General features: G+C 36.1%; 3 protein-coding genes across 5 annotated transcripts; 2 read left to right on the plus strand and 1 right to left on the minus strand.

The window, feature by feature from the left end:
* The first annotated feature begins 8,578 nt into the window (after positions 1-8,578).
* On the plus strand, positions 8,579-10,300 carry EBP (ethylene-responsive element binding protein). Its single transcript, XM_022032616.2, has 2 exons — positions 8,579-8,905; positions 9,307-10,300. The coding sequence occupies exons 1-2, from the start codon at positions 8,713-8,715 to the stop codon at positions 9,951-9,953; spliced, it is 840 nt and encodes a 279-aa protein (XP_021888308.1). The 5' UTR covers positions 8,579-8,712; the 3' UTR covers positions 9,954-10,300.
* A 2,402-nt stretch (positions 10,301-12,702) lies between these two features.
* Positions 12,703-19,405, minus strand: LOC148268580 (glycine-rich protein). 3 transcript variants are annotated; one of them, XM_088216587.1, is made up of 3 exons: positions 18,416-19,405; positions 18,203-18,317; positions 12,703-13,462 (listed from the first exon to the last, which is right to left on the minus strand). In XM_088216587.1, exon 1 carries the CDS (start codon positions 19,221-19,223, stop codon positions 18,642-18,644), a length of 582 nt encoding a protein of 193 aa, XP_088072713.1. In that variant the 5' UTR covers positions 19,224-19,405; the 3' UTR covers positions 12,703-13,462; positions 18,203-18,317; positions 18,416-18,641. The 3 variants fall into 3 exon arrangements, with proteins under 3 accessions (XP_088072713.1, XP_088072714.1, XP_088072712.1); XM_088216588.1 differs by having other exon boundaries at positions 12,703-13,136; positions 13,272-18,317; XM_088216586.1 differs by having other exon boundaries at positions 12,703-18,317.
* A 2,834-nt stretch (positions 19,406-22,239) lies between these two features.
* Positions 22,240-24,451, plus strand: LOC110815071 (large ribosomal subunit protein eL19z). The gene is made up of 5 exons (XM_088216590.1): positions 22,240-22,399; positions 22,986-23,108; positions 23,242-23,555; positions 24,096-24,142; positions 24,227-24,451. Exons 1-5 carry the CDS (start codon positions 22,288-22,290, stop codon positions 24,249-24,251), a joined length of 621 nt encoding a protein of 206 aa, XP_088072716.1. The 5' UTR covers positions 22,240-22,287; the 3' UTR covers positions 24,252-24,451.
* The last annotated feature ends 1,219 nt before the right edge of the window (positions 24,452-25,670 follow it).

The raw sequence follows: 25,670 nt of genomic DNA on the forward strand, positions 1-25,670 counted from the left end.
GTACAATTTTTATACCGTTGTGTTCACCTTCTATTTTTTACAGGTTGACCGAAGACAAAAGCCCAGCCACAAAGGTGAGCTGGCGAAGCCGTCGCACCTAGAAAACTCAACCACCTGCAAGTTTTCGTTTTCTGATTTTTTTCCGGCCAACCTAGTCCCCCTAACGTATTTTTTTGCATGAATATGTATAAAGGCAACTGAAACTGGCCAAAACTTGCCAAAAATGGCCAGGTCGAGGTAATTCGTCAAAGCGGGCGACGGTGCCATCACTGGAGCACGGCGATGCCGCCATGCCGGAACCCTGAAGTTGGCCGAAAAATATTTTAACACCGATTTTGGGTTTTGGGGGGGTTTTTTTATGCACATGAAGCGTGTTTTAATTTTCGCAGAAAAATTTAAAAAACTCGGAGACCGTCAGTAGGTGCAGTAGAAAGTTCGGTGTTTCGAACACTGATTCGAGTAAGGATCCCTCACTCTATTCTCTGTTACAGTTAATTGAGGGTTAATATTCGATAATTGTATGTTTTTATGAAAAATTAAAAAATCCTAAAAATAATTACATGTCACTAATGCAGCCGGAACCGATTGATTATTTATTTATCATGTTTAACTGATTGTTTGATTTTATAGATTTAAATACATGATAAAATACTGGAATAGTCAAATGATTTAATTGTGCTTCCTTGATGCATATATTTCTTGTCATTTCGTGATTAATAGTTCATTTATAAAATTAAAAAATAATATGCAAACGAAAAATTGTTTGGTTATATGAATTAATGAATGGTTGTCACTGAATATCCTAAGAGATGTTGGACGGACCGGGTACATAGCAAACTCTACCGTGAACATTACCTCATATCGGACGGGGTATCGATGGATGGTATTTTTGGTGCTCATACCGGATGGGGTATAGGAACGACCCGATTCACCCTCATACCGGACCGGGTATCGAAGTATAATATTTTTGGCTCTCATATCGAACAGGTATGGGGACCGTCGGTTAGTTAACAAGTTTAGATATTGGTTCACACGTAGTGGAACATCCCTATGAACCCCTAGCGATACCAGTAAGCAAACAAAAAGGAGAGTTGTTGTTCTTGCTTACTTGAATATAGGATTATAATGTTATTTGAGTTATTTTCTCTATAGATCGATTTTAGAGATATCATAAAAGTAAGTATGCAATAAATAATTTTTCTTATGATAAATTAATTTACTTAAATTAAGAGCTCTATTGGTTGTTTTTATGATGTTTACCAACTTTCAATTTCTGTATCGGTGAGTAGTGTGATATTCTTACTGGGCTAGTGTAGCTCACCCTTTCATCAACTATTTCATATCAAGAGAACCAAGATCTCGATCCTGATCAATAAGAGCGTTGTGAATAGTTCACCAGCTGAACTCCTTTCAAAAGCTAGTGAAGGTCGCCGTAGGAAGCTCAATTATTTATTTTTCGTTTATTTCTTTGATTTTTATTTGTTATTTTAAAATAGATTTTTCTGTAACCATATTGGGTATTTTAAATTATTGTGTAAGAAATGTAAACTCTAACTCTATTATTTCACTTTCACATTTAATTTATGACTTTATTTTCTTTTAAGTTCTGGGTCTCTACATAAGGGGTTCAGGTTGTACTTGTGTAGCATAGATACATGAAACACATTATGAAACCAGGATAGCTCTGGACGTAGTGTTAGTGTATAAGCAGTTATGCTAATTTTGTCTAAGATCTCAAATGACCCAATGAACCAGGGATTTAATTTCTCCCTCTTGTTAAACCTACTGATTTTCTTGAAATTGTTGACCTTAAGAAACACTCGATTACCTTTCTCAAATTCCAAATACATCTTCCGAGTGTCTGTATAAGTCTTCTGCTTACTCTGAGCTGTCTAGATATTCTTCTTGATCTTAACTATCTTGCATGTTGTCTCATCTACAAGATCTGGATCAAATATTTTTCTAACCAACATCTTCCCAACAGATCGGCAACTTGCAAGGGCGGCCATACAATGTCTCGTATGGGGGGTCATGCTGATATTTGCTTGATAGCTATTATTGTAGGCAAACTTTGTAGGATACCACTGTCACTAAACCTCCATATAGCCTGACTATCTTCCGGATATACATTCTTGCTAACTTGTCCAAAGAGTCGATCATCTTGATAGCAAAGAAGTAAGAGGACTTGGTGAGTCGGTCGACAATTACCTAGATAGCATTATATCCCAAGCGTGCCTTAGGCAATCCTGTCACAAAGTCTATTGTGATATATTCTCACTTCCACTTTGGGATCGATAATGGCTGAAGTAACCCGTCTAAGCATTGATGTTCTACCTTAATCTGTTGACATACCAGACACTTGAAGATAAAGTTGGTTATCTCTCTTATCATCCCGCTCCACCAAAACTGGGATCACATACTTTAATACATTTTAATATTTTCGGGATGTATGGCAAACTTTGAGTTATGAGCATCTGTCATGATATCATTTTCAGTTCACTGTTATCTTAAACACACACCCTATCCTGAAGTCTGAGCAACCCATCGGCAGAGACTCGAAATTCTAGATTTACTCCATGTTTTACATCATTCTTGAGAGCTGCTATCATGGAATCGGTTAATTGGGCTTCCTTTATTCTCTGGATCAATTTAGGTTGGACAGTCAGGTGGGTCAAACATGTAACTCTTTTCAAGTTCTGAAGTCATATATGTTGTGTGGCCCCTATTACCCTGCATTCAAAAAACTATTAGGTGAACTAACATACCTACGCTTTTTTTACTGAGCGCATCAGCTACCACATTATCCTTGTCAACGCATGTTGAGATCTTTCTGAGTGAATATGTGTTTCAAGCTCTTATGGTCAGTATAAATCTCAAAAGTCTCCCCATACAGGTAGTGGCACCAGGTCTTCAAAGTGTGGATAAATGTGGCAAGTTCTAAGTCGTTGGTAGGGTAATTTTTCTCATAACTCTTCAACTACCTAACCCCATAGGCTATGACATTCTCATGCTGTATCAGAACACAACTCAACCTCATGTAGGAGGCATCACTATACACTGTATATCCACATGTTCCATTCGGTAAGGCCAACACGGGTGCAGTAGTCAACTGCTTCTTGAGTTTCATAATGTTCCTTTCGCAATTCTCGTTCCATTCAAACTTAACATTCTTCTTTGTGAGTCAAATAAAATGAGCAGTCAGGCTAGAAAATCCTTCCACAAACTTGCGGTAATAACCTGTCATTCCCAAAAAGTTATGGATTTCTTAACCAATGTCAATTTCTCCGAACCAAATACTGCCTCAACTTTTTTGGGAAACTGCTTCTTGAGTTTCATAATGTTCCTTTCGCAATTCTCGTTCCATTCAAACTTAACATTCTTCTTTGTGAGTCAAATAAAAGGAGCAGTCAGGCTAGAAAATCCTTCCACAAACCTGCGGTAATAACCTGTCATTCCCAAAAAGTTATGAATTTCTTAACTGATGTCAATTTCTCCCAACCAAATACTGTCTCAACTCTTTTAGAATTCGATGATACTCCATCCCTTAATATGATGTGCCCTAGGAAGGTCGTCTACTCGAGCCAGAAACCACACTTTCTTAATTTTGCATAAATTTTTTTTTTCCTAAGAACCTGCAAGATCTGAATTATGTGGTGAACGTGTTTCTCTCTACTCTTTGAATAAACTAGGATATCATCAATGAATACAATAATGAACTGATACATAAATTATTTGAAAAATCTGTTCATCAAATCCATAAAAATAATTGGTGCGTTGGTTAGTCCAAATGGCATGACTATAAATTCATAGTGTCTGTATCTGGTTCTGAAGACTGTCTTAGAAATGTCCTCTGCTATGATCTTTACCTGATGGTAACTCGAACGCAAGTCTATTTTGAAGAAGATCTGGGCACCCTGTAACTGATCAAAAATGTCATCAATCCTGAAGAGAGGGTACTTGTTCTTAGTAGTGACTTTGTTCAATCCCCTGTAGTCAATACATAATCCTAATGTTTCATCCCCTTTCTTTACAAATATGACTCCAGCACCCCAATGAGACACACTATATCAGATGAATCTACTATCCTGCAATTCACTAATCTATTTCCTCAGCCTTTTCATTTTAACACGACTCATGTGGTAAGGGGCAACTGAGAAAAGTAGGGCATCAGGTTGAAAATCTATGGTAAATTTAACTTTTTTATCCACTAGCAGTCCTAATATTTCATCAGGGAACACGTCTGGAGAATCTCTTACCATAGGAATCTCTTGAATGCAAATTTTTTTCTTACATTTGCCCTGTATAACGCCCAGGTTAGCTTCAGTATCTGCTGGATGAGGGTATAGACTATGCTCTGGACTAGAGGTCTAGCCTGATTTTTGATTCTGCAAATACTCTCTCGCGTAGTACTCGGCACTTCCGCAGATGTGGCAGGTGTTGTTGAGACGATAGAAGAGTTGATCCCCATGGTCCTTACCGCGGTGCTGGCAAGTCCTATGGAAGAGGAACTGGATTATGTTGTGGAGGGACTGAGTGATCCTGTGGCACCTGGTTATGATGGGGCATCGGATTATACTGTGACGGTACCAGATGATACAGTAGAGGGGCAAGGTTGATCCAGATGGCACTGAATCCTCTCGTTATAGGGATGATTCATACTGTGGTACTGGTAGAGTGTCAGACAGCTCCTTCCTCTCTTCCCTAGCCTGCTGGGCAGAGATGAGTCTCTTTAACATCTCGAAGAGCCGATCGATATCCTCCCAAAGTGACTCATCTCGGGCTGCATTGTTTAGTGGGGGCCCTCCTCTCCTAATGTCTTTGTACTTATTTTTCACGATAAAGGATTAAGAGTCAGGTTATATTTAAATATTTTAAATCTTTGTGTAGGAAATGGTTTCGAGGAATGTGACTTTGATACCAACTATAAAGGTCCGAAACCTTAAAGAAAATAAATTTATAATTTAAAGAAAAAAGTGAATAATAACATTAGGGTTTACAGTTCTTACACAATAAATTAAATTGCCGAATAAGGCTACAGAAATGTCTCTTTACGTGGTTCATAAAAGACAAACAGTAATTAAAGAAAAATGAATAAATAAGTATTTTATGGCAACCTTCACTAATACTTGAAGGAAGTCCGAGAGGTGGACTACTCACAACTCTTTTACTGATCAGGATCTGGATCTTGGTCCTCTTGATCTAACATAGTTAATGAAATGGTGAGTTACACTAATGCAGTAAGAATATCATACTAATCACTGATACAAAAAATTAAAGGTTGGTAAAAATCAGAAAACAACTAATAGAACCATTGCTTTAAATAAATACATTTAATTTTAAAACTTTTTATTCGATACTTTTCGTTACGATTTTTTCGAAAATTAACCTATGAAGACAATTAACTAAATGAAATTTCAATTTCATGCATAGGATTAGCAATCCTTCTTTTTTAACCTACTTACTAGGACCCTTGGGGGATCATAGGGATATCCCCTCTACTCGTGGACCCAGTATCAAAATTGACAATTAACCCAGTCGTCCTCATACCCCGTCTGGTAATGGGCGCCAAAAACACCATCGCCTGGATACTCCGTCCAGTATGAAGGTGAATCGTATCTCCCAAGACCCTTTCGGTATGGAATTTCTCAACCCCGTTCGATTGAGGTAATGTCCACAGTAGAGTTCCTTATATACCGAACCGTCCATCTTTTCCCAAGATGCCTAATAAGCTTTCATTTATTTATACTCTTATCATCCAAGCAACTACTAAAGCATACTACTATCTTATATCATATTCACATATTAATTCAAATGGCACTTAAATAAACGATATAGCTTAACATAGCTAACTAACCAATAACCAGAATACCATATAAATAATACAGAAAGAACAAAATAACCAAATAACTGAGAAGATCATAAAAACCATCAATTCAATTAAACACAGTATAATAGTAAGCAAATATATGCAGTAAAGGAAAATAAATAAGGAATCTGACAAAAGTAAACTAAACAGTTTCGGCTCCACTAGTGACCTATAATATTTTTAGGCTTTTTCTAATTTTTCACAAAACACACAATTATCGATTATTGATCTTCAATTATATGGTAAGGGATCCTTACAAGGATTGGTATTTCGAGACGTCGCACTGTCTTCTAATGAGTCTCGAGTTTCTTAAATTTTTCTGCGGGAATCCAAAATACTTGTCACGCAACTAAAAATATCTCAAAATTCTACATCAGTGTTGAAAACCTTTCCCAGCCAATTTTAGGGTTCTAGCACTTCGTCGTTGTCCAGCACCGGCTCCAACACCCACGACAGCGATTCGCTTCGAGCTGACTGATTTTGGTCAATTTTGGCCGATTTTATGCATATCCCTGTAAAAAAACACATTATAGGGGTCTATGTTTGCTAGAAAATCACAAAAAAAAATGAACCTACCAGTCGGGGGGGGGGGGACTTCGAGTACGGCGACTCCACTGGTTCTCCTTCGCAACTGGGGTTTTTTCTTAGGCTAACCTGCACAGAAAATGACAGTGAACACAATGGTTAGAAAATTTTGTGAAACGGGAAATGGGAAGGGGTTCATCGGAGGGGTTTTAGGGTTTCAACTGCGGCAACTCCGCCGAGCTTTGCCTATAGTTTCAAGCTCACCCACAATCACTTTTGCTCCATAAGGCCACGGGGAGACTCGAAATTGAATTTCGAGCCAGTATGGGAGAATTTTATCTTTTTTGGTAGTCGACAGTGGCTCCGGTGCGACAGCGATCGAGGGTCGATCTCCTTCTCCGATGGCTGGTCCTTCTCTAGTGAAGGCAAGGCGGCTAGGATTAGGGTTCCCCTGCGAAATGATGTTTATATACTTATTCTGCATCAATCTGGGTCGTCTATTCGCGTCGACGTAGAGCGAGGAGAGTCATTCGATCGTTATCTGTTTAGGCCGATTGTGTAGACAAATCTAAGTTGTTCATCGTGATTGATCTCGTCCGTATGATCGTGCCTAAGGGGGGAATGCATCTAAACCGTTCACGCGCGTGGGATCAAATTTGGGATGTCAGATCATTGGCCACGCAGATCGTCTGTATGGCCTCTTGCGTGGCATTGATGTCAACGTATTTTGTTACGCAACGTGCTCTGGTTCGTCAGGACTTCTGACTGAGTCGTCCCACATAGCTGAATTTTCTCTTTTTGTATTTTGATCTCCTGTTTCTAATTTTTCTTTCGAAAACACCATTCGAACTCAAATTTTCACCTTTTTTTTTCAAAGTTGATTTCAATTACGTCACTAACTTATTTTTCTCAAATAATTTAATAAAATTAAATTAAAATAATATTTTTAATTATTTTTATAAATACAAAAATTAATTCCGAACCAAATTTCAAACTCAAATATTACAAAAACATGCAAGACTTGATCGTAACACTTATGATTTTAAGTGAACGAGAATTTTCTAAAGAAATGTTAGAAAAAATTCTAAAATCATCATCTAATAAACTAGACTTTAGGAAAGAAAGTAATATTCAAAAGCTAACAAAATATCTCCTTTTAATATTAAATGAATAGAGTTCATTTTAATAACTAACTTCAATCAATAAAGAAAAGGCAACGAACTTCTAGAAATTCGAAAAAAAAATTAGGCAATGACTCTATAAAATCACTAGTAATATTTAAGAATTTAAGTTACGCTATAAGAAAAATATCTTACAGACATGTTACTCTCGAGCAATTGATAACTAAAAAAACAAAAAAACTCATCTAAATACTCTTGTAATCCTAACTCACATGTATATTAATATCAAAATTTTATGGATAATAAATACTTATTTAATTTACTAATTAGATATAGAAACAATTTAAAACACGTGAAAAATATTGTACAAACCTATAGCATCACAAAGTACATGAATTGTATTTTGAAAAGTTATTAAAAATGCATTATGACGAGATAATTATTTTTAAAATGATAATTTATAATACATCATCTTAATTTTCTTAAAAAATAGATATTTAAAATTTTCAATAATTATCTTAAACAAAATAATATTTTTGCAAATGATATTAATAAAGAAAAATTTAATTAATAAATATTACATTACATTAGGGGTTGGATTGTAAATAGAGGTAAATTTTAGGGCAGTTGTGGAACTTAATGCAATAGGATAGAGGAGGAAAGCAAGAAATGCAGATGCAGCCTTTCCTTTTACTCACATGCTGCCGTTACCTTTCAATTGCTCGAAATCCGGTAACGTCCGTTACTTCTCCTCAAGACACAAACACTCCTCCGTCTTCTTTTCTGCCCCAATCTCATGACGCCACGTCATCTTCCTTCACCCACCTGTCTCTGTATCCTTTCTTTTACAAATAAAATATTTTTTCTCCCATTAATTAATTCTTAATCTTAAACTATGTGGACCCTACCGCCAAGATCGCACGGCTGACATCCCTCTGCAGTATGATCTAACCCCTTTTGGCCCGATCTTCTCTCCACCGTCGGATTAGAAATATCATATCATACCAAAATAAAACCCATCACCGCAGAGTGAAATTATAGATGATTGATTTGTCTGTTTATGGCGCCTTTGGTTGGCCACCGTCATACTATAAATCCTCTCCTCTTTCTTCACATATAATTACATAGACTCTCTCTCTCCCCCTCTCTTCCCCCTCTTTCTTTCTGTGCTGAGAATTGAAGGAGAAACGCAAAACAAGGATGTGTGGAGGTGCAATCATTTCTGATTTTGTGCCGGTGACCACTCGTGGCCGGAAATTAACGGCGGAGGAGCTTTGGTCTGAGCTCGACGTCTTTACTGATCTATGGGGCTTGGATTCTATGAGGAAGGAAGCCCCTAAGCCGGTCGATGATTCCAAGGCCTCCCAAACGCCGACTAACCACCCCAACCATGGTAATATAACATTTCGTCTTCTTCCATTTCGTCTTCTTCTTCGTCTTATTCTTTTTTTTCCGCCTTTTCTGCATCTGGCTGCTGACTGATTTTCGCTTTTTTTGATGTCCTTGCATGGATTTAACATCTCGGTCTGGATTTTTTTTCAAATTATTCCTCTCGCTGTTTTTGTTCTTACTGATGGGGTTTAAATCCGATTAATGTGATTGATTTAATGATATTTTTCTTGCATGATTCATACGATGATCAGATTGAGTTCGAGTTTCTATTTGAATTTTGAGATTTTCACAGAGAAGTTTTTGTTAATTTAGTTTTGGGTGTGATTACTTTTTCCGAGAAAAAGTTTCTGATGCTTTCTTAAAAAGAGAAAAGAACTTCTGACTTCACTTGGGGATTCGCAGTAGTGACGAGCGAGAAAGCCGAGAAGCTGAGCCAAGCCGCGGATAAGCCGGGGAAAACTCGGCGACCTCGGAAGAACATGTACAGAGGGATCAGACAGCGGCCATGGGGAAAATGGGCAGCCGAGATCAGGGACCCTCACAAGGGAGTTCGTGTCTGGCTCGGCACCTACAACACCGCCGAGGAAGCCGCACGAGCCTACGATGAAGCCGCCAAACGCATCCGCGGCGACAAGGCCAAACTTAACTTCGCCCGACCACCAACACCACCACCTCCGGCCAGGACTGTAACTCAGCCGCCGCCAGCTAAGAAGAGATGCATATCTCCTGAGTTGGCTCGGGCGAGTTTACAGACAACGGGACCACCACCACCGCCGGCGCCAGCGGTGGCACTACAACCAGTTTATCCTCGATACCATCAGGTGAACTTCGGTTATGGAAACGAGGGTTATAACCCGAGCGAGAATGAGCTGAAGGAACAGATATGGACCTTGGAAACGCTGCTGGGATTGGATAGGGATGATCAGGTGCAGGTGAGTGGAAGTGGAGAGTCGTCTGAGTCGGTGGAGTCGTCAAACTCGGGCGACCTGTGGATGCTTGATGATGTGGTGACTCATCACCAGCAACATCCCCACCGTCTGGTTTACTAAATCAATACCTCCATGGCTGGCGAAGGGAAGTGATGAAGCTGGTAGGTATTGAAAGTTGAAGCATGCAATGGTAGTGGGTGTTTTGTTTGTTTGTTTAGGGTTTGAATTAGGTAGAAATTTGTAGTGGGTAATTATGGTGTTTTAACAGCGGGTAAATAGGAAAATAAGCATGTTGGTGGGTGCTGCATGCATCATCTTCCTTCTCTTGTCTCCTGGTTTGGGTCTGTTTCTAAATCTTGGACTATGCCCGGGATGTCGGTGCATTGTACCAGATTTTCTTGCTTTATTTATCTCCTCCTTTAATTTGTGTTATAAAAATATATAATACATAATATTATATATATGTACATATATTTGTATTTACTATTATTATTCTCATGGGATTATCAATTATTGGGGTATATAATGGCTACATAATAATATAGGTTGAGTTTTTTTTTTTTTTTTTGCAATATATTTCTTGCATTATATTTTGTAAAGTTCTGATTTTTTTTTTTAAATTTAAGTTACTTAATTTTAAAATTCTAAAACATAAATAATATTATATAAAACAAGTAATTATATTGCATATACAAAAAAAAAAAAAAAGAAAAATTACAAATTAAAAGTAGAGATATAATTATAATTTTGTCAAAAGTGAAATTGTGGGTTTGTTTTCTGGGAAGAGTCAAGATGAAGTCTTAACTGAAAACAGCTGCTTACATATGCATACATCAATAAATGTACGATTCACTGTTCTTCTGAAACTACTGTTTCCACTCCCAAAGTTTACTATTTCCACTTTCTTTTTTTTTTTCTTTCTAAAAATAATAAATTATTCCAAAAATTAGTGTGCCCATATCAGTTTTTTGCATATATTATTCCAAAAAAAAAAAAATTAAACTAAAATTTAACATATTATAATTAATTTAACTAAATAAATTTACTCGTTTTATGTTAAAATAAAAAAAAAATATTTTAACACATTATAATTTTCACAAAGTTTTCATAATTGAGTTAAAAATTATAAATTAAAATAATTTTATAATTTTAAAGACTTAAACTTATAATTAAAAAATTCGAAACGAAATCGCGACGTGATTAACGGTCTAAGAGATAAAAATAATAATTTGTCTAACACAAGAAAATTACATTAAAAAATAGAATAAATGACATAAAATTTTCTTAATTTTTTACAGGTTACGTAAGATTTTGAAAATTTGAACCTAATTTTTAATGACTTCCATTAATTTAAAATATTATAATTTAATTGAATTACTACATAATTAGTTTAAATGACTACCAAATGTCAAAATTAATGTCTCTTTTTTTTTTCTGAATACTAAAAAACCACATAAAAATTTTGGCAAAAAAAAAAATTAAAAATCTTGACCAAACTTGGAGAAGTACAATCTAAAAAGTTTAATAGACAGAATTCTCTCCCCTAATTTTAGTTAAAAAAATTTCATTTCTCCAAAATTTCAGGCACGATTATCTAAGTCAGGTTTTAAAATACACAAATAAAATTAACGTGATGATGCAAATAATAATTATATATTGAATTTTTTAAATATAAAAATAATTGAGTATTACTGATTATATCAAAGATATAAATTAATAATAAAACGACCAAATTTTTTTTTTTATTTATATATACATTAGTACAATAATAACCAAACAGTTGAAGTCACCCGGACCTGGACATTTATTGAATAAAAAAAGTGCTTAAAGAACCAAAATCCAAGTTTAGATATACACATACATATATATATATATATATATTAAACATGCATATATTCAGCATCAATGCAATTAGTAGTGCTCAATCTAACATCAGTACTATATATATATATATATATGATATAATATAATATATATATATAGATATAATTTTCAATTAAGTCAATAAATTCACTTTTAAGTGGTTGGTGAATATTGAATAATTAGTGTTGTAAAGCGGGAGAGGGGGGAGGGGGGGAAGATTCATGAACCGTAGCGAACGTGAATCACAACAAATCCAAGTTGGTCCATTCTTCTAATCCAAGACTCTTTCAAAATATGTTATTTTATTTTTTGTTTCATGAAATCTAATCACTTAATTTATTCCATTCCATTCCATTCTGTATTATTGGTTTCCATACAATTAAAACTTCCGACGGACATATATTTTATTTTCCTATTTCGTACTATCTACTGGGTATGATTCGATTTCCATAATGTCAATCATCAATTCTTTTAATACTTAATTTAATGATAGATTAAGATACATATATTTATGTTTAGAATACATGCATCACCTAATGGCAATTGGTTCAGTTTTGTCAGTTGGGCATCCTCTTCCAGACGTGTTTCCCTTCACAATCTGTTAAAAAAAAAAAAAAAAAAAAAAGGACCCAAACATTATTGCCACCCAATTTTTGTTTTTACCTAAAAACAATCGAACCGAACCGATGACAAAATTCTCCGACCAATGTTCATATTCAAGTTGAACTACCAACAGTAAGATCTACGATTTAATCGAATCGAATCGTAAGGTTTAAATAGCGTACTTCAAATTCAACAAACAAAAGACTACACATTCAAAAAATAAAGAAACAAACAAGGACCAAGTCAGGATCTTCTTTAGACAACCAAATCAGTATGACAGAGCTCGAAAACAATAATTATAGTTCAAATAAAAATATTTGATAATACAGTGCTCACAGGCCTAGTAGCTTATATCATATGTTTTGTTTGACGATATAAAAAAAAAAAAAAAAAAAAAAAGAGGTGGATAATCATATAATTATAGGATGAGAATTGGTTACTTTCCCATTTTGTCTTTCTCCTCACAACTTAATTTCAACCCAACAACAATTACATGCTATCATTATCATATACCCCACCTGCTGTTTTAACAAGTGGGAAATTATGACATCTTATGTAGCTTGCTATCCGAGAATAGAGTACAAGGATATGACCTCAACTACTGCTTCTTAATTCTGTAGCATAAAGTTTACATACAACAACTTCAACTACAAGACTGATTTCCGTCCCCCATTCTAAACCTGATCTACCAATTCACCCAAACTTGTCTTTAACTTGCTATTTCTTTTTCCTAAATAATACCAACACCCATAACTTCTCAGTACGTATGCCAGCAGACCTACCAAAGTGTTTTGTCAACAAAATTTCAATTCGATTAGGTTCGAGACAAATTCTAGCCTGAAGAAAAAAAAAAATCATTTAGCCAAACGAGTCAGATTCATTTATAGCTAACATAAAACCATGAAAGGAAGCACTGCAGCAAAATTGTAAAAATTCCTTATCCCCAATTTCTAATCAGAGGAATCACTTCACCTATTCATCATTCCAACAGCGGCCAGGCTGAATGGTTTTTGTTTTACTACACCGAGCTTTAAGGTCAACTTGAAGTCCAAGTTCTACTTCAATAAATCGGCTTGACTTCTGTTGTTTCTTTACATTCCACCACCTTATTTGCACGTGGATTCAGTCCGCAAATAATAGGCAAAGACATAATCTTTTCGCAGCTGAGTAATAGAAGTAAATAAAGATTGACAAGCTATCTGTCAGGAAACCTTCTTGACTTGCGAAGAAATAAAGATTGTACAAGAAACAGAAGAGGATTAGAGCAGAATTAGAATTTTAGGAGTAAAGAAGGAGAAGAAAAGAAAAGAGGATTGTGCAGAGAGAAAGTTTGAAATTTCATTTGTATTTTCTGCATACAAATCCATCCTCAACCTACCTTCTATAGTTGGAAAGTAATTAATTGAAACTAATTTCTAATAATCAAAACACTGAACTAATTATTTCTAACAAACCTAACCATTATTAGTTGGCTCCTCACAATACCTTCCCCATGAGAGCATCCTTGTGGACAAGGACGAACTGGATTAACCTCCAGTCTTCATTGCCACCATAATTATGCATTCTCTGAACAGATGTGACACCTTAGAGAGGACTTCCATATTTTAATCTATGAAAGAAATTTGAAGTGGAATACGGTCTTGTGTGAAAAATCTTCGAGGAATGTAGCTAGACTAGTTTGATAGGATAAATTTGGTATAAACCCAAATATCAATCAATACAAGTTCACCTCCATCGTCCGCAAACATAATGAATTTTCTCTTATTTGCCATCAGTTGCCAAAAAACATACTATTTTGATGAAGGATTTTTTTTGAACTCCTGGTGTGCATGGTTAGGTAGAATCTTCTCATCAGCCTCATATAACTCTTCAGGAAAATTTCTCTACAGCTCTCTCAAATACTAGTCCATATTTCACCTGAATTTCATCTGCAACAATCAGAACTTCCATGTCTCCATGAACACCGGGCATAAGATTAGGTGAAGTTGGAAAAATCAATAGAAACAAATACAGAGAACATTATGGTTGGGGAATTTTAACAGGCACCTCATGCTCATTCACCGAGCCACCCAACATCTTTAACATGCTTTGGCTCCTCTACAGATTCATACAGCTTCTCAACCATCACGGATTCTACAATCCACTGTTATCTCTTCATCAACAGAAGAAAAATTTTCAATAAGAACTGGTGACAAAGTTGAAGATGATGGACAACTCTTCCACATGGTAGGAGAGAAGTGACGCCACACAATATTTTTTGTGTTTTGTTGAGTTTCTGTTCACGCAAAGCGGAAGTCATGACTGTAGAAGCTGATGCAGATGGTGGAGAAAAACAACAGCTCACTCGCGAGAACGTCTTCATTTCCTCAATCTTACAGTCCGATGGATGTTCGCCTCTTGTAGAGCAACCGTATGATCTAATTGAAACTCTGTCCAGCTTTGGCAACTTATGAGCAGATAAGTTCGACCAAATTGCTCTTTGTTTCTTGTGAAGCTTCTCCTGGTGCATTTACATTGGACAGTCGCGTGTTACCGCGCAGAATGTAACACCCAAATTTATTATTTTTATTTTTATTTTTTAATTTATTTTTATTTATATTAAAATTTTAGTTTAATTTTTAATATTTAATTTATAAAATTTTAATTTAATTTAATTTAAATTAATGAAAATAAAAATAATAATAATGATAAAATAGGGTAAAATTTATTTTTGGGATTTAATTGAAATTGATTTTAAAAAAAATGAGTGAAAATTTGAATTCTGAATGTGTTTTTAAAAAAAAAAATCGAAAATCGGGAGTCAAAACGCAATTTAGGAAAGTTGTGTCACGTCAGCAGCCACGTCAGCAGCCCCGGCTAAACAGAACACGCCGCGTGGCAAGGAAGTTGACGCAGGAGGCCACGCGGGACGGAGCCATGTGAGCGATCCGCATGCACGCGATCGAACGGTCTAGATCTCACGCGTGCGGACGGCTCAGATCTTACGTGCACGGACGACCCAGATTAACTCGTGATGGACGGCTTGAATTAAAAGGGGAAGATTATAAATAACCTCACCCACACCCGACCCCAAACCCTAGCCGCCAGTACCCTCGCCGGAGAAGAAGAACCAGTCGCCGGAGGATCCAGCAGCCGCCGCCCGCCACCGCACCGGAGGGTTTTCTGACCGCCAAACGAGGTAAATTTTCTCCCCTTAGCTCGTTTTTCGATGCTGAATCCGCCCATGGCCAAATCGGAGCCAAACCACCGACCAATCGGCCGGAAAACACCGCCGAAGTCCAACGGCGCCGCCGCGGCTTCCCTCGATTTTTACCTCCGATGAGGTCCTTTCCGGTTTCCGTTCGATGCAATTTTTATACCACTGTGATCACCGTCCTTTTCTCTACAGGTTGACCAGAGCAAAACGTCAAACCGCGACTCGCGCCGGAGAAGCCGCCGCCGGTAAGTCTCGATTTTTCGTGATTTTTTGGCCCACCGAGGGCCCTAGGGTTGTTTTATCGCAGGAACCAATGCAAGTTTGGCGGAATTCGGCCGAAAACGGACAACCCGAGGCGGATCGCCGCCGCGGGCGACGGTTCGTCGCCGAAGTACGGCGGAGCCGCCATGCCGGAATTCCAATATTGGCCAAAAAGGGACCCTGGGTCTGATTTGGAATTTTTTGGGACATGTGCAGGTACCGGTAGTGCGTTTCAGTTTCCCGAAAAAAATTCAGGAAATTTAGGGACAGCTCGTAGGCACATTGTAAAGCTGATTTCAGACCCCAAAACAAGTAAGGATCTCTCATCCTATTTCCTATCACGGCATTAAAACTTAATAAATGATAAAACGGTATTTTATGAATTTATGGATATGTATGATTAATTAAGATTGCTAATGGAGCCCGAACCTGATGTATTTGTCGGTCTGTTTCTGTTTGATGTATTTTACAGTCTAAACGCAGTATAGTATTTGATTGTTTATTTTGTGGTTCCGTATGCATGAATAACTGTTTAATCTATTATGCTTTGAATCATTGTGAACCCGATGTTGTGTTGCCTTATTTGGTGTGCGTCGCTGGTTTACGTATTCATGTTGATTGAGACTAAAAGAAATAAGGATGGTATGTGAATTTATAAGTGGATACTAGTAGACTGATAAAAGAGAAAATTTGTTGCCTGATGATTGAAATACAAAAGTATGATATGTGTTATGTTACAGAATGTGCATGATCTTATGATGTTTATAATATTATTGTTTTCATAAGTTATTTTCATGAATCTCACCGAGGTAAATGGACCGTAAAGGGTTTTATTATTAATAAATGAATTTATTATAAATTATGCTTCATTAGTCGTTTTTGTTTTCTACCAACCTTTATTACTGTGACAATGAGATAGTATGACATCTTTACTGGGCTAGTGTATCTCATTCCTTACTTAACCATTTAAGATCAGGAGAACTTGGTTCCCGAGCCCGTTCCGCAAGAAGACGGCGAATAGAAGCTTAAATATTTATTAGTTTTCCTTATAGTATTCATTCATAGTATTTCCTTCAGTTAGTTTATTCTTTCATATCTTTAATACATTTTGATTATTATGTAATGGATGTTAATCATAATCTATTTTATTTCGCTTCCGCACTTATAATAAATATATACATTTCCTTTAAATTTCCGAGACCGTTACACAGAAGCTCCAGGATTTGTTCCAATTGTTCACCTCTGTGGTCCAGAATCATTTCCTTGATCTTGTGGTCCAATGGATGATCACCCTCTTGTAGAGCAACCTTCTGCTCTAATTGAAGCTCTGTCCACCTTTGGGAACTTATGAATGGAGAAGTTTGATCAGATTTGATCTCTGTTATTTAGTGAAGCTTCTCCTGGTGCGTTTAGATTGGACAGTCGCGTGTTACCGTGCAGAAGCTCCAAAATCTGATCCAACTGTTGGTGAGTTTGCCTTTGCGATTTGCACATTTTCAATACAAACTCGGACAGCCTCAGATCGAACAGACTCATTGATCCGCTGTTGATCGATTGCTATTACGTTTCCTTTGTTCCAGGTCATCATAATAGCAACTTGATTTTTCTCAGAATCAAGCTGCTACAGTACCGATTTGTCAGGAACGGGTCCTGACTTGTGAAGAAATAAAGGAAGAAGAATTGTAGAAGAAATAGAAAAGAATTTAGAAGGGGATGAGAGCAGAATTAGAATTTAGGATGAAGAAAGAACAAGGGAGAAGAAGAGAAAAGAAGAACTCTGTAGAGAGAAGTTTCAAATTTCATTTATGTTTTCTGCATACAAATCCATTATCAACTCTACCTTTTATAGCTGAAAAGTAATTAGTTGAAATTAATTTCTAACTAATCAAAACAACTTAACTAATTATTTCTAACAAATCTAACCACTATTAGTTGGGTCCTCACAATTTCTTGCATTGTTTGAATCCCCAATAGTGGGGCAATTGTGAGCAACAATTAAGAAAAAAGAAGATGAAAAAAAAAAGGTTCTCATAGGTCTAACTTAAGAGACAAGCTCTACTCCAATACCATGTAGAAGAATAGAGTGAAATATATACCTTATTATTCTCTAACACTACACTCAAGCTAATGTCTAAATTAGCTCTCATCTCGTTACAAGTAAACTAGAACAAGTCAGAACACTTGAATTAAACAGAAAACAATAAGTTAAAACGTATCTAGTTCTGCAAACAACTCACAGTCAAGATTGATGAGCTCCACAACTAACTTGCAACAAGATCAATGAATGAAGATTTGAACGATAGCCCAGTTAAACAACAATGAAGGATCAACTTCCAATTCAAGAATAATAAACAACTCAATCAAACAAGAACTCAACTAAAATCAACAGTCTGGACAGCTTTGGCACATAACCCGTCACCAACTTCTCACAGACATGAAAGCTTACCTTGTTACAGCATTTCTGGTTGATACTACTTCTGCTTGGACCTTGCATTCTGTCTTAGATCCTAAATCCGTCTGCTTGCATTGATTCACTATAAACATTATACGTACTGCAGTGGCTAGTTTATTTAGACAGAGAAACAAACGCAGATTAAGAAATGAATGATTATATACACAATATGTAAAATGTACAGTGGCCTAGTCCAAGGTGACTCACTACGATTTGTGTGGTTGGATTTATTATACAGAATCTCCAAATCTAATTTTGATAAATCCAACTATTAAGCCACGGTCACTTAATTTGATTTTCTTAGGAGTCACCTCAGAAAACTCCAATGTGCAATGCGCTACGACAGAAAAAAAAATTAAAAACATAAACATCCATATTAATTACAGAATGACTAGATAAATCACCACCATTGATCTTCATCGTCTCTGAAGAATCAGCAAACAGACGTCAATCTCATCGGCATCTTCTCCCTCAAAGATTCGGCCATGTTCCTCACCACCTTCTTGAATGCGAAGTGCACGCAATTTGACAACGCGATCCAACAGAGCACCTCGTAGACAAAATTCATTGCTGGATCAGACCAGGACGGCGACGATGAAGATTCATCCCAATTTTGCCATCCAAATCCGTCAAAATTCCATCCACTGCCGCCCCAACCACTACCACCACCAAAAGGACCATCAAAACCGCCGGCGTTACCGTCTTCAAAGAAGCCGCCATCCTCAGAGTCCCCACTGAACGACCTCCTCCTTGTACGTTTCTTTTTACGGAGGAGAGTGCGGGATATGGTCTTAAAAGAGTTCGGCTTAACGGGAGGAGGAGCAACCGCGTCGATGGGAAATATAAGGGCCGATATTTGCAGGGTTCCGGCGGAGGATTGATCGCTGTAGTTGTCGAATATAGAAACGTGGCTGTTGGCGGTGAGATCGTGGCGTTTCATGACGAAATTTGCAAACCCTAGCGCTTGTTGTGCTGCGGCCACAGTCACGGTATCGGCGATTACAGAGATGTCCATGGCTGCAATGTTGAATGATGAAATTTTTATGAATAGTGAATCGATATATGATTAGAGAAGCGGATATACGTGTGTGTTTGGGTTAGGGATTTTCCGGGAAAGTGCGGGAAAATTGAGGAAGGAATAGAAGGGAGGACGGAAAACCGACTTGGAACGCAAAATTTGTTTGGAGGACAAAGTTAAATATGAAACGTGTTGGTCTCGTTCAGCTGGCTGACGGTTTTGGGATTCAATTGGCACGCGCGCAAAAATCCCGGACACGCGTCACACGCATATTTTGGTGTAGGACCATCTCGTTGGCTTTGGCGTTACTTCAATTCGATGTAACCAAATCTTTTGCACTCTTAATAATATAATTTTTATAAGTATATAAATATGACATAAATATTATTATGTGAACAAATTTATGTAACAATTTTAAATACAAATATTAAAAGATGATCATATTTTAATTTCTAAGGAATAATCAGCATAATAAATGAGATGTGAAAAAAAATATATATAATAAAAATTTATATAATATACAATTTCAAAATTTATAACTAATTAAAAATAATCACATGTATCTGAATGTTCACCCAGAACGATAAATATACTGTAAAATCTGCATGTCAATACCTATGGCATGCGGATTCAAGTTTGGCAAAGGAAAGTTTTAACTTGTGGAATTATATTTGGAGATCGAACATTCCTCCAAATGTGAAAAATTTTATATGACGTTTGATGAGTGATAACCTTCCGGTAAAAACCTGTTTACGGGAAAAAGAGATTGATGTTAATATAGCTTGTTCTCGTTAAGTGTCATGAGGAAACTCTCAATCACATATTCTTCGAGTGTTAAAAGGCAAAGGAGTGTTGGGAACCTGGGCATCCACATAGCATTAGATGCAGGAGCAGACATATTTAGTTGGGGGGGACATTGATCAAATCATGCTCGAAACAAGCGGTATTCGAGGCTCCGTGTTGTCGTAGAGATTATAGTTGGAGAGAAACGAGCTAGTATGGACAAGAAAAATCTTTACGAACCAAACTTCGATCTGTCTGATAAGGAAGTTTATGAAATAATTGTTGCTTGTTAAAAAGGTCTGTAGCAAAGTAACAGAGAAATAAAATATGATCACAGAGGAACTGCACGCGTGGCAAGCCCTTAGAGAGGATGTATGGAAATGTAATGTTGAAGCAGCCTTCCAAGTGAGGGCTCTGTGGCTAGGTTTGGTGGAACTGTATGTGATTTCGCAAGCAAGGTATTGGTGGTCTTCTCTTAAAGTCTGAAGGGATGTTGATCTGTGTATATTGTGGAACTGCTAGGCTGTATAAGCACTTTGGAATATGTATACACACATTTTTCAAGTCTTAGTGTCGTGGAGTTAGATGCTTAGAGAGTATATAAGACCTTGTTGGCTAAGGAGGATGATGACTCAAAATTCGATTTCATTATGGCAAATTGCAGGGCCTTGTTGATGGCGACACCGGAAATAACTGTGATGTGAGCACGTAGAGAATGTAATAAGGTTGTTCATGCTATTGCTAGAAAAGCTAACTTGAACCCAGATTTCTATGTTTGGGAGCGTAAACATTAATGTTTTGGCTCTCTTAAGTTAACGCAATATATTTTAAAAATAAAAAATAAATAAATTACATACAAAATGTAATCATACTTATATTTTATCTTCACATTTAAAATATTTAATTAAATAATTATTATAAATTATCATATTAAATAAATACATAGATAATTATTATATTTAATAAATAACTACTACTCATATTATTTCATTAATTTTATTTTAATATATTTTAAAAAATTTATATTAAAAATAAATAGATAATTCTTATATATATTATTATATTAAATATACAGTTATTTTAATAAAAAATTAACACATGCCAATTTTTGATAATCTTTATATATATATATATATATATATTATTGTTATTGGCCCATCGACCAAATCTAAACCAATCTAATTTAACTTTTCATATTCACTTACTTGGCAAAAACTTGATTAACTTGTTGCAACTTAAAAGATGTTTGAATTTTAGAGGAAAATGATGCAATTACTTTGGTGGAAATGAAATTAAAATGTTCGAAATGCAAGCGTAGCTTTAGATGAATTTTTCATTACTTCCTTAAATAACTAATGTTGGTCGTAATTTAGAGTTTTATTGATATTTTTTGAACATTCATATGAGTAGATCATCCTGCGATCCCCATTACACGTGGACACGAACATACATTCTATTAATCAAACGACCGTTCTCATACCCCGTCTGGTATTGGACGTCAAAACATACAACCGCCTCAATACCACATCCGGTATGAGCGTAATTAAAATGATTTCCAACCCCTTATGGTATGGAACTTCTCAACCCCGTACAACTGAGGTAATATTTACGGTAGGGTTCACCATATACACCAAGTTCGTACACTCTTTTATAAGACAATCGATAAGCCTCTTTTATTCAACACTATTAATTCACGCATATATTTTCATTTATTTAACATTTAACCTTAAGAGACATGTATAACTGTATCTCAAACACTACATGAATAATAAATTTACACTTTACAGTGCGTACATGAAATAAGTATGCATTATACTGACAGAAACATATTATACACACAATAGGATGACATGACAATATATATTAAGATGTCTTACCACGTTCACCGTATAATTAAAATAAATACATTAAAGTAAACAACACATTGAATATAATAATATAATAGATAATTAAAGAAATAATTACTGCAATTAAACTTACTTTTTAATAATATCCACTACTACAGAAAATAGCAAGACTAATACTGAATTTATTTCATTTATGGTTATTTACATTTCCTTCCGATCATCCGAAAGTGAGCGTAAGTTATTAACTTCACACCACAAATACAATAACAAATTTATTTATGGAAAGCCCAACCCAAACCGTAAACGCGCGGAACCCAAAACCCTTAGCCCAACTCAGTAGTGCCACAAAAACCCTAACCCTATAATACCGCACCTGCTATAAATTTCTGATTCTTTAGTCTCCGAAAACCTGGATTCCATTCAAGGAAGAGATGGTGTCGTTGAAGCTACAGAAGCGGCTCGCCGCCAGCGTGCTCAAGTGCGGGAAAGGCAAAGTCTGGCTCGATCCTAATGAGGGAAATGAGATCTCTATGGCTAATTCGAGTAAGTTCATCGTTTCTGTTATCTGTCTTCTTTTACGATTTATACTTTACTTAGTGTGATACGGGCTACGAGTATTGAATGGAAGCTTTTTTGAATCTCAATTTAGGGTTTTTTTTTTTTTTTTGGAAACAACTCAATTTAGGGTTTAGCGGAAATAGTAGGTGGTTCTGGTCGTATTTAAGTATAAGATCACGGTAAATAGATTAGTAGGTTCTATATGTTACTGGATGATGTTTGTGAATTTATCATGCGTTTTAGTTAATTTCTCTGTTTCTTGATGTTTTGTTTGGTTTTTGGGGCTAACTTACAGAAGAAATGAATGGTTGAGTTTGATGGTAATATGTTCCCGATGTCGAGTTATTACCTGTTAGAATAGGTTTAATTGGAGTCAGTAACTTGATTATTTCTAGTGTATGGGTGCTTTAGAGAGAAATGGCTAAAATGATAAAAATGAAACTGAAGCTGATTGTTCGTCTTCCATCCATGGCTCGTGGAGGGTGTTGAGAATTTGTTAGAATGTCAGGAAGATGACATATCTGTTACTTGTTATAAGTTCTGTAACATGATCTATGGCTATTGTTTGCAGGGCAGAACATCAGGAAATTGGTGAAGGATGGTTTCATCATCAGGAGGCCTACAAAGATTCACTCGCGGTCTCGGGCACGCAGGATGAAAGAGGCAAAGAGAAAGGGTCGTCACTCTGGATATGGTATGATTTACCATGAATAGTTGGTTAGATTCTCTTTTTTTTCCATAAATTTGTTACTTCTATATATAGGGGTGGACTATTTCTAGAAGCATTTGGATGAGGATTTTTACTTGATTTTTCATGGCAATTTTAGGTAAGCGCAAGGGTACAAGGGAGGCAAGGTTGCCCACTAAAATTCTTTGGATGAGGAGAATGCGTGTGCTGAGACGATTGCTCCGGAAGTACCGTGAATCCAAGAAGATTGACAAGCATATGTACCATGATATGTACATGAAGGTCAAAGGTAATGTGTTCAAGAACAAGCGTGTTCTAATGGAGAGCATCCACAAATCGAAGGCTGAGAAGGCAAGAGAGAAGACTCTCTCTGACCAATTCGAAGCTAAGCGTGCAAAGAATAAGGCTAGCAGGGAGAGAAAGATGGCTAGAAGGGAGGAGCGTCTTGCCCAGGTGGGATAGTTTATAACTAAACTTGGATGGAATTTCAGTTTTTAGCTAATTAAGAATAAAAGATGCTAGGATGCCCCACTATTCTTTCCATTTGAGAATGACTCAATTTCTGTTGCTGCCGAGCCTCCTAGGTTCAGATTGACCTTTTGTTATCCTCTTTCATGAAGTGTATTAAACTAGCTAAGAAGGTAACTAAGGGTAACTTTTGATGATATGATCCTTCCTTGGGATGACCCTGAGGCTCTCTCAAGTTGGATCTATCTTTTGTCCCTTGAAGACCTCCCTCTCTCTTGAGATATATGCCTTATATTACCACCATTTCCCTTTCCTTTACCCAGGGATGACACGGTCTCCAACCTGGAAGGCATTGCCAACTTATAAATTCACTGTTGATAAATTTTCCAGGGTGGAATAAGGCTAGGACCATTACGTCTTCTTTGATTTCACTAGATTTTTCTTGTGTAATGATCTTCACAATTTGTCCCTGTCTCTGCCGATGTTCTTGGTATTGTTAGTTAATTTGGACAACTCTCTTTGCAGGGACCTGGAGAGAGGGCAGCAGCTACACCTGCACCCCAACAGGCTGAGTAAGAAACTTGATTCATGTTCTGTTCCCGAGTCTATTTGACACAGGTATATAACTGAAAATCTCTTCCTTTTGATTTATGTAGGGGAGCGAAGAAAGCCAAGAAGTAATTGGTGAACCGAAATCGTACATGTCAAATGCTTTTGATTTTGTTAGTTGCAGTTTGATGCTTTTGATTTTGTTAGTTGCAGTTTGTTACGTAAACTTGTTTCGCTTCTATGAGAAATTTTTTGTTATAAAGGACATAATTTTGGAACATTCTAAGCTGTAGTTTCTTTGATTACACTTAATGGTGAATGTTTGTTTGTTACATCCATTGATTACTGGATTATGAGTTGATGTTGCATTTGAAGATGAATGGTGATGTTTGCTTGCTACATCCAATGATGGCCTTAACTAAACAAAGGTACGAAACAGTAAGGTTATGAAGTTTATGGAGAATAAATTTTTCTTTTGGCCAACCCTAAGTGCTCGAAAATTCGATGGTAGCTGGGTCCTTGATGTTTCCACAGGGTACATGGGGTAGAACTAATTATCGAATTCTTTGTGCAAAATTCAAAAGAGTTGTGCTCTCAGAACACGGTGATAGCAACCCTCAATTCCCTTTGAAATATGAACTCTACAGGTTTTATACGTACAGTCTTTGTTGAATTTATAACTTGTTTTGCTTTGGTCAATTCAAGTACAGAAGTATAATCTATATTTAGTAAATGCGTGTGTTTAGTGTGCTTTTAATTACTCACAAGGTTCTGAATTTGACATCTAATTGTAATTGAATATAATTTCTAGAGGCAATTACATGAAGATCTTTGCAGTTTGCAACAGCTGTTAAATTTTACAGTCTAATCTTATAAATAACCCATGCTTGTCGTGACTCGGTAGTATGGATTGGAATAAGATGAATTATGGAGCATGAAATTAGATTATGATTTTTAGTATATTATATGTGTTTGATAAATCATTTTCACTATATTTATGACATTATTAGTTAATAATGTTTGGATTATATATATATGTATGTATATTCATATCTTATTAATAATTTAAAAATTATTTTTAAATAAAAACAAATAATTAAAAGTATCAATTGGTCCAAACATGATTTATATTTAATTTAAGAAATTGATACCATAATTGTGTCCAATTCAATCTAGCATCGATTGAACACTTTCTAATTCATTAATAGGAACGTGTCAATTAAGAAATCCACATTTGGTTAATTTCAACTTCATTTCTTAAATTAGCTTTAAATACACATAATTAGAAAATTATTATTCTGTTTTATTTTTCAATATTTCTTTAATTTTTATAATAATTAAATTTTAATCTCTAATTTTTTTACTTAATTAGAAAAAGAACCATAATACGTGCCTGTAACCCGGCTGGCTATCTGTGTTGAGTTGCGTGATTTACTGAAATACCATTCTGTCTCTTGTCGTTTATTGACTTTTCTCTCTCTCCTACTTTTCTCCACCCACCAAATCAACCCCGAAAGGTCAAAACGTCTTCGTTTTATGCTTTTAATAATT

The sequence above is a fragment of the Carica papaya genome, chromosome 3, assembly GCF_054855325.1.
Source record: "Carica papaya isolate Zhongbai chromosome 3, ASM5485532v1, whole genome shotgun sequence".
Taxonomy (NCBI): Eukaryota; Viridiplantae; Streptophyta; class Magnoliopsida; order Brassicales; family Caricaceae; genus Carica; species Carica papaya.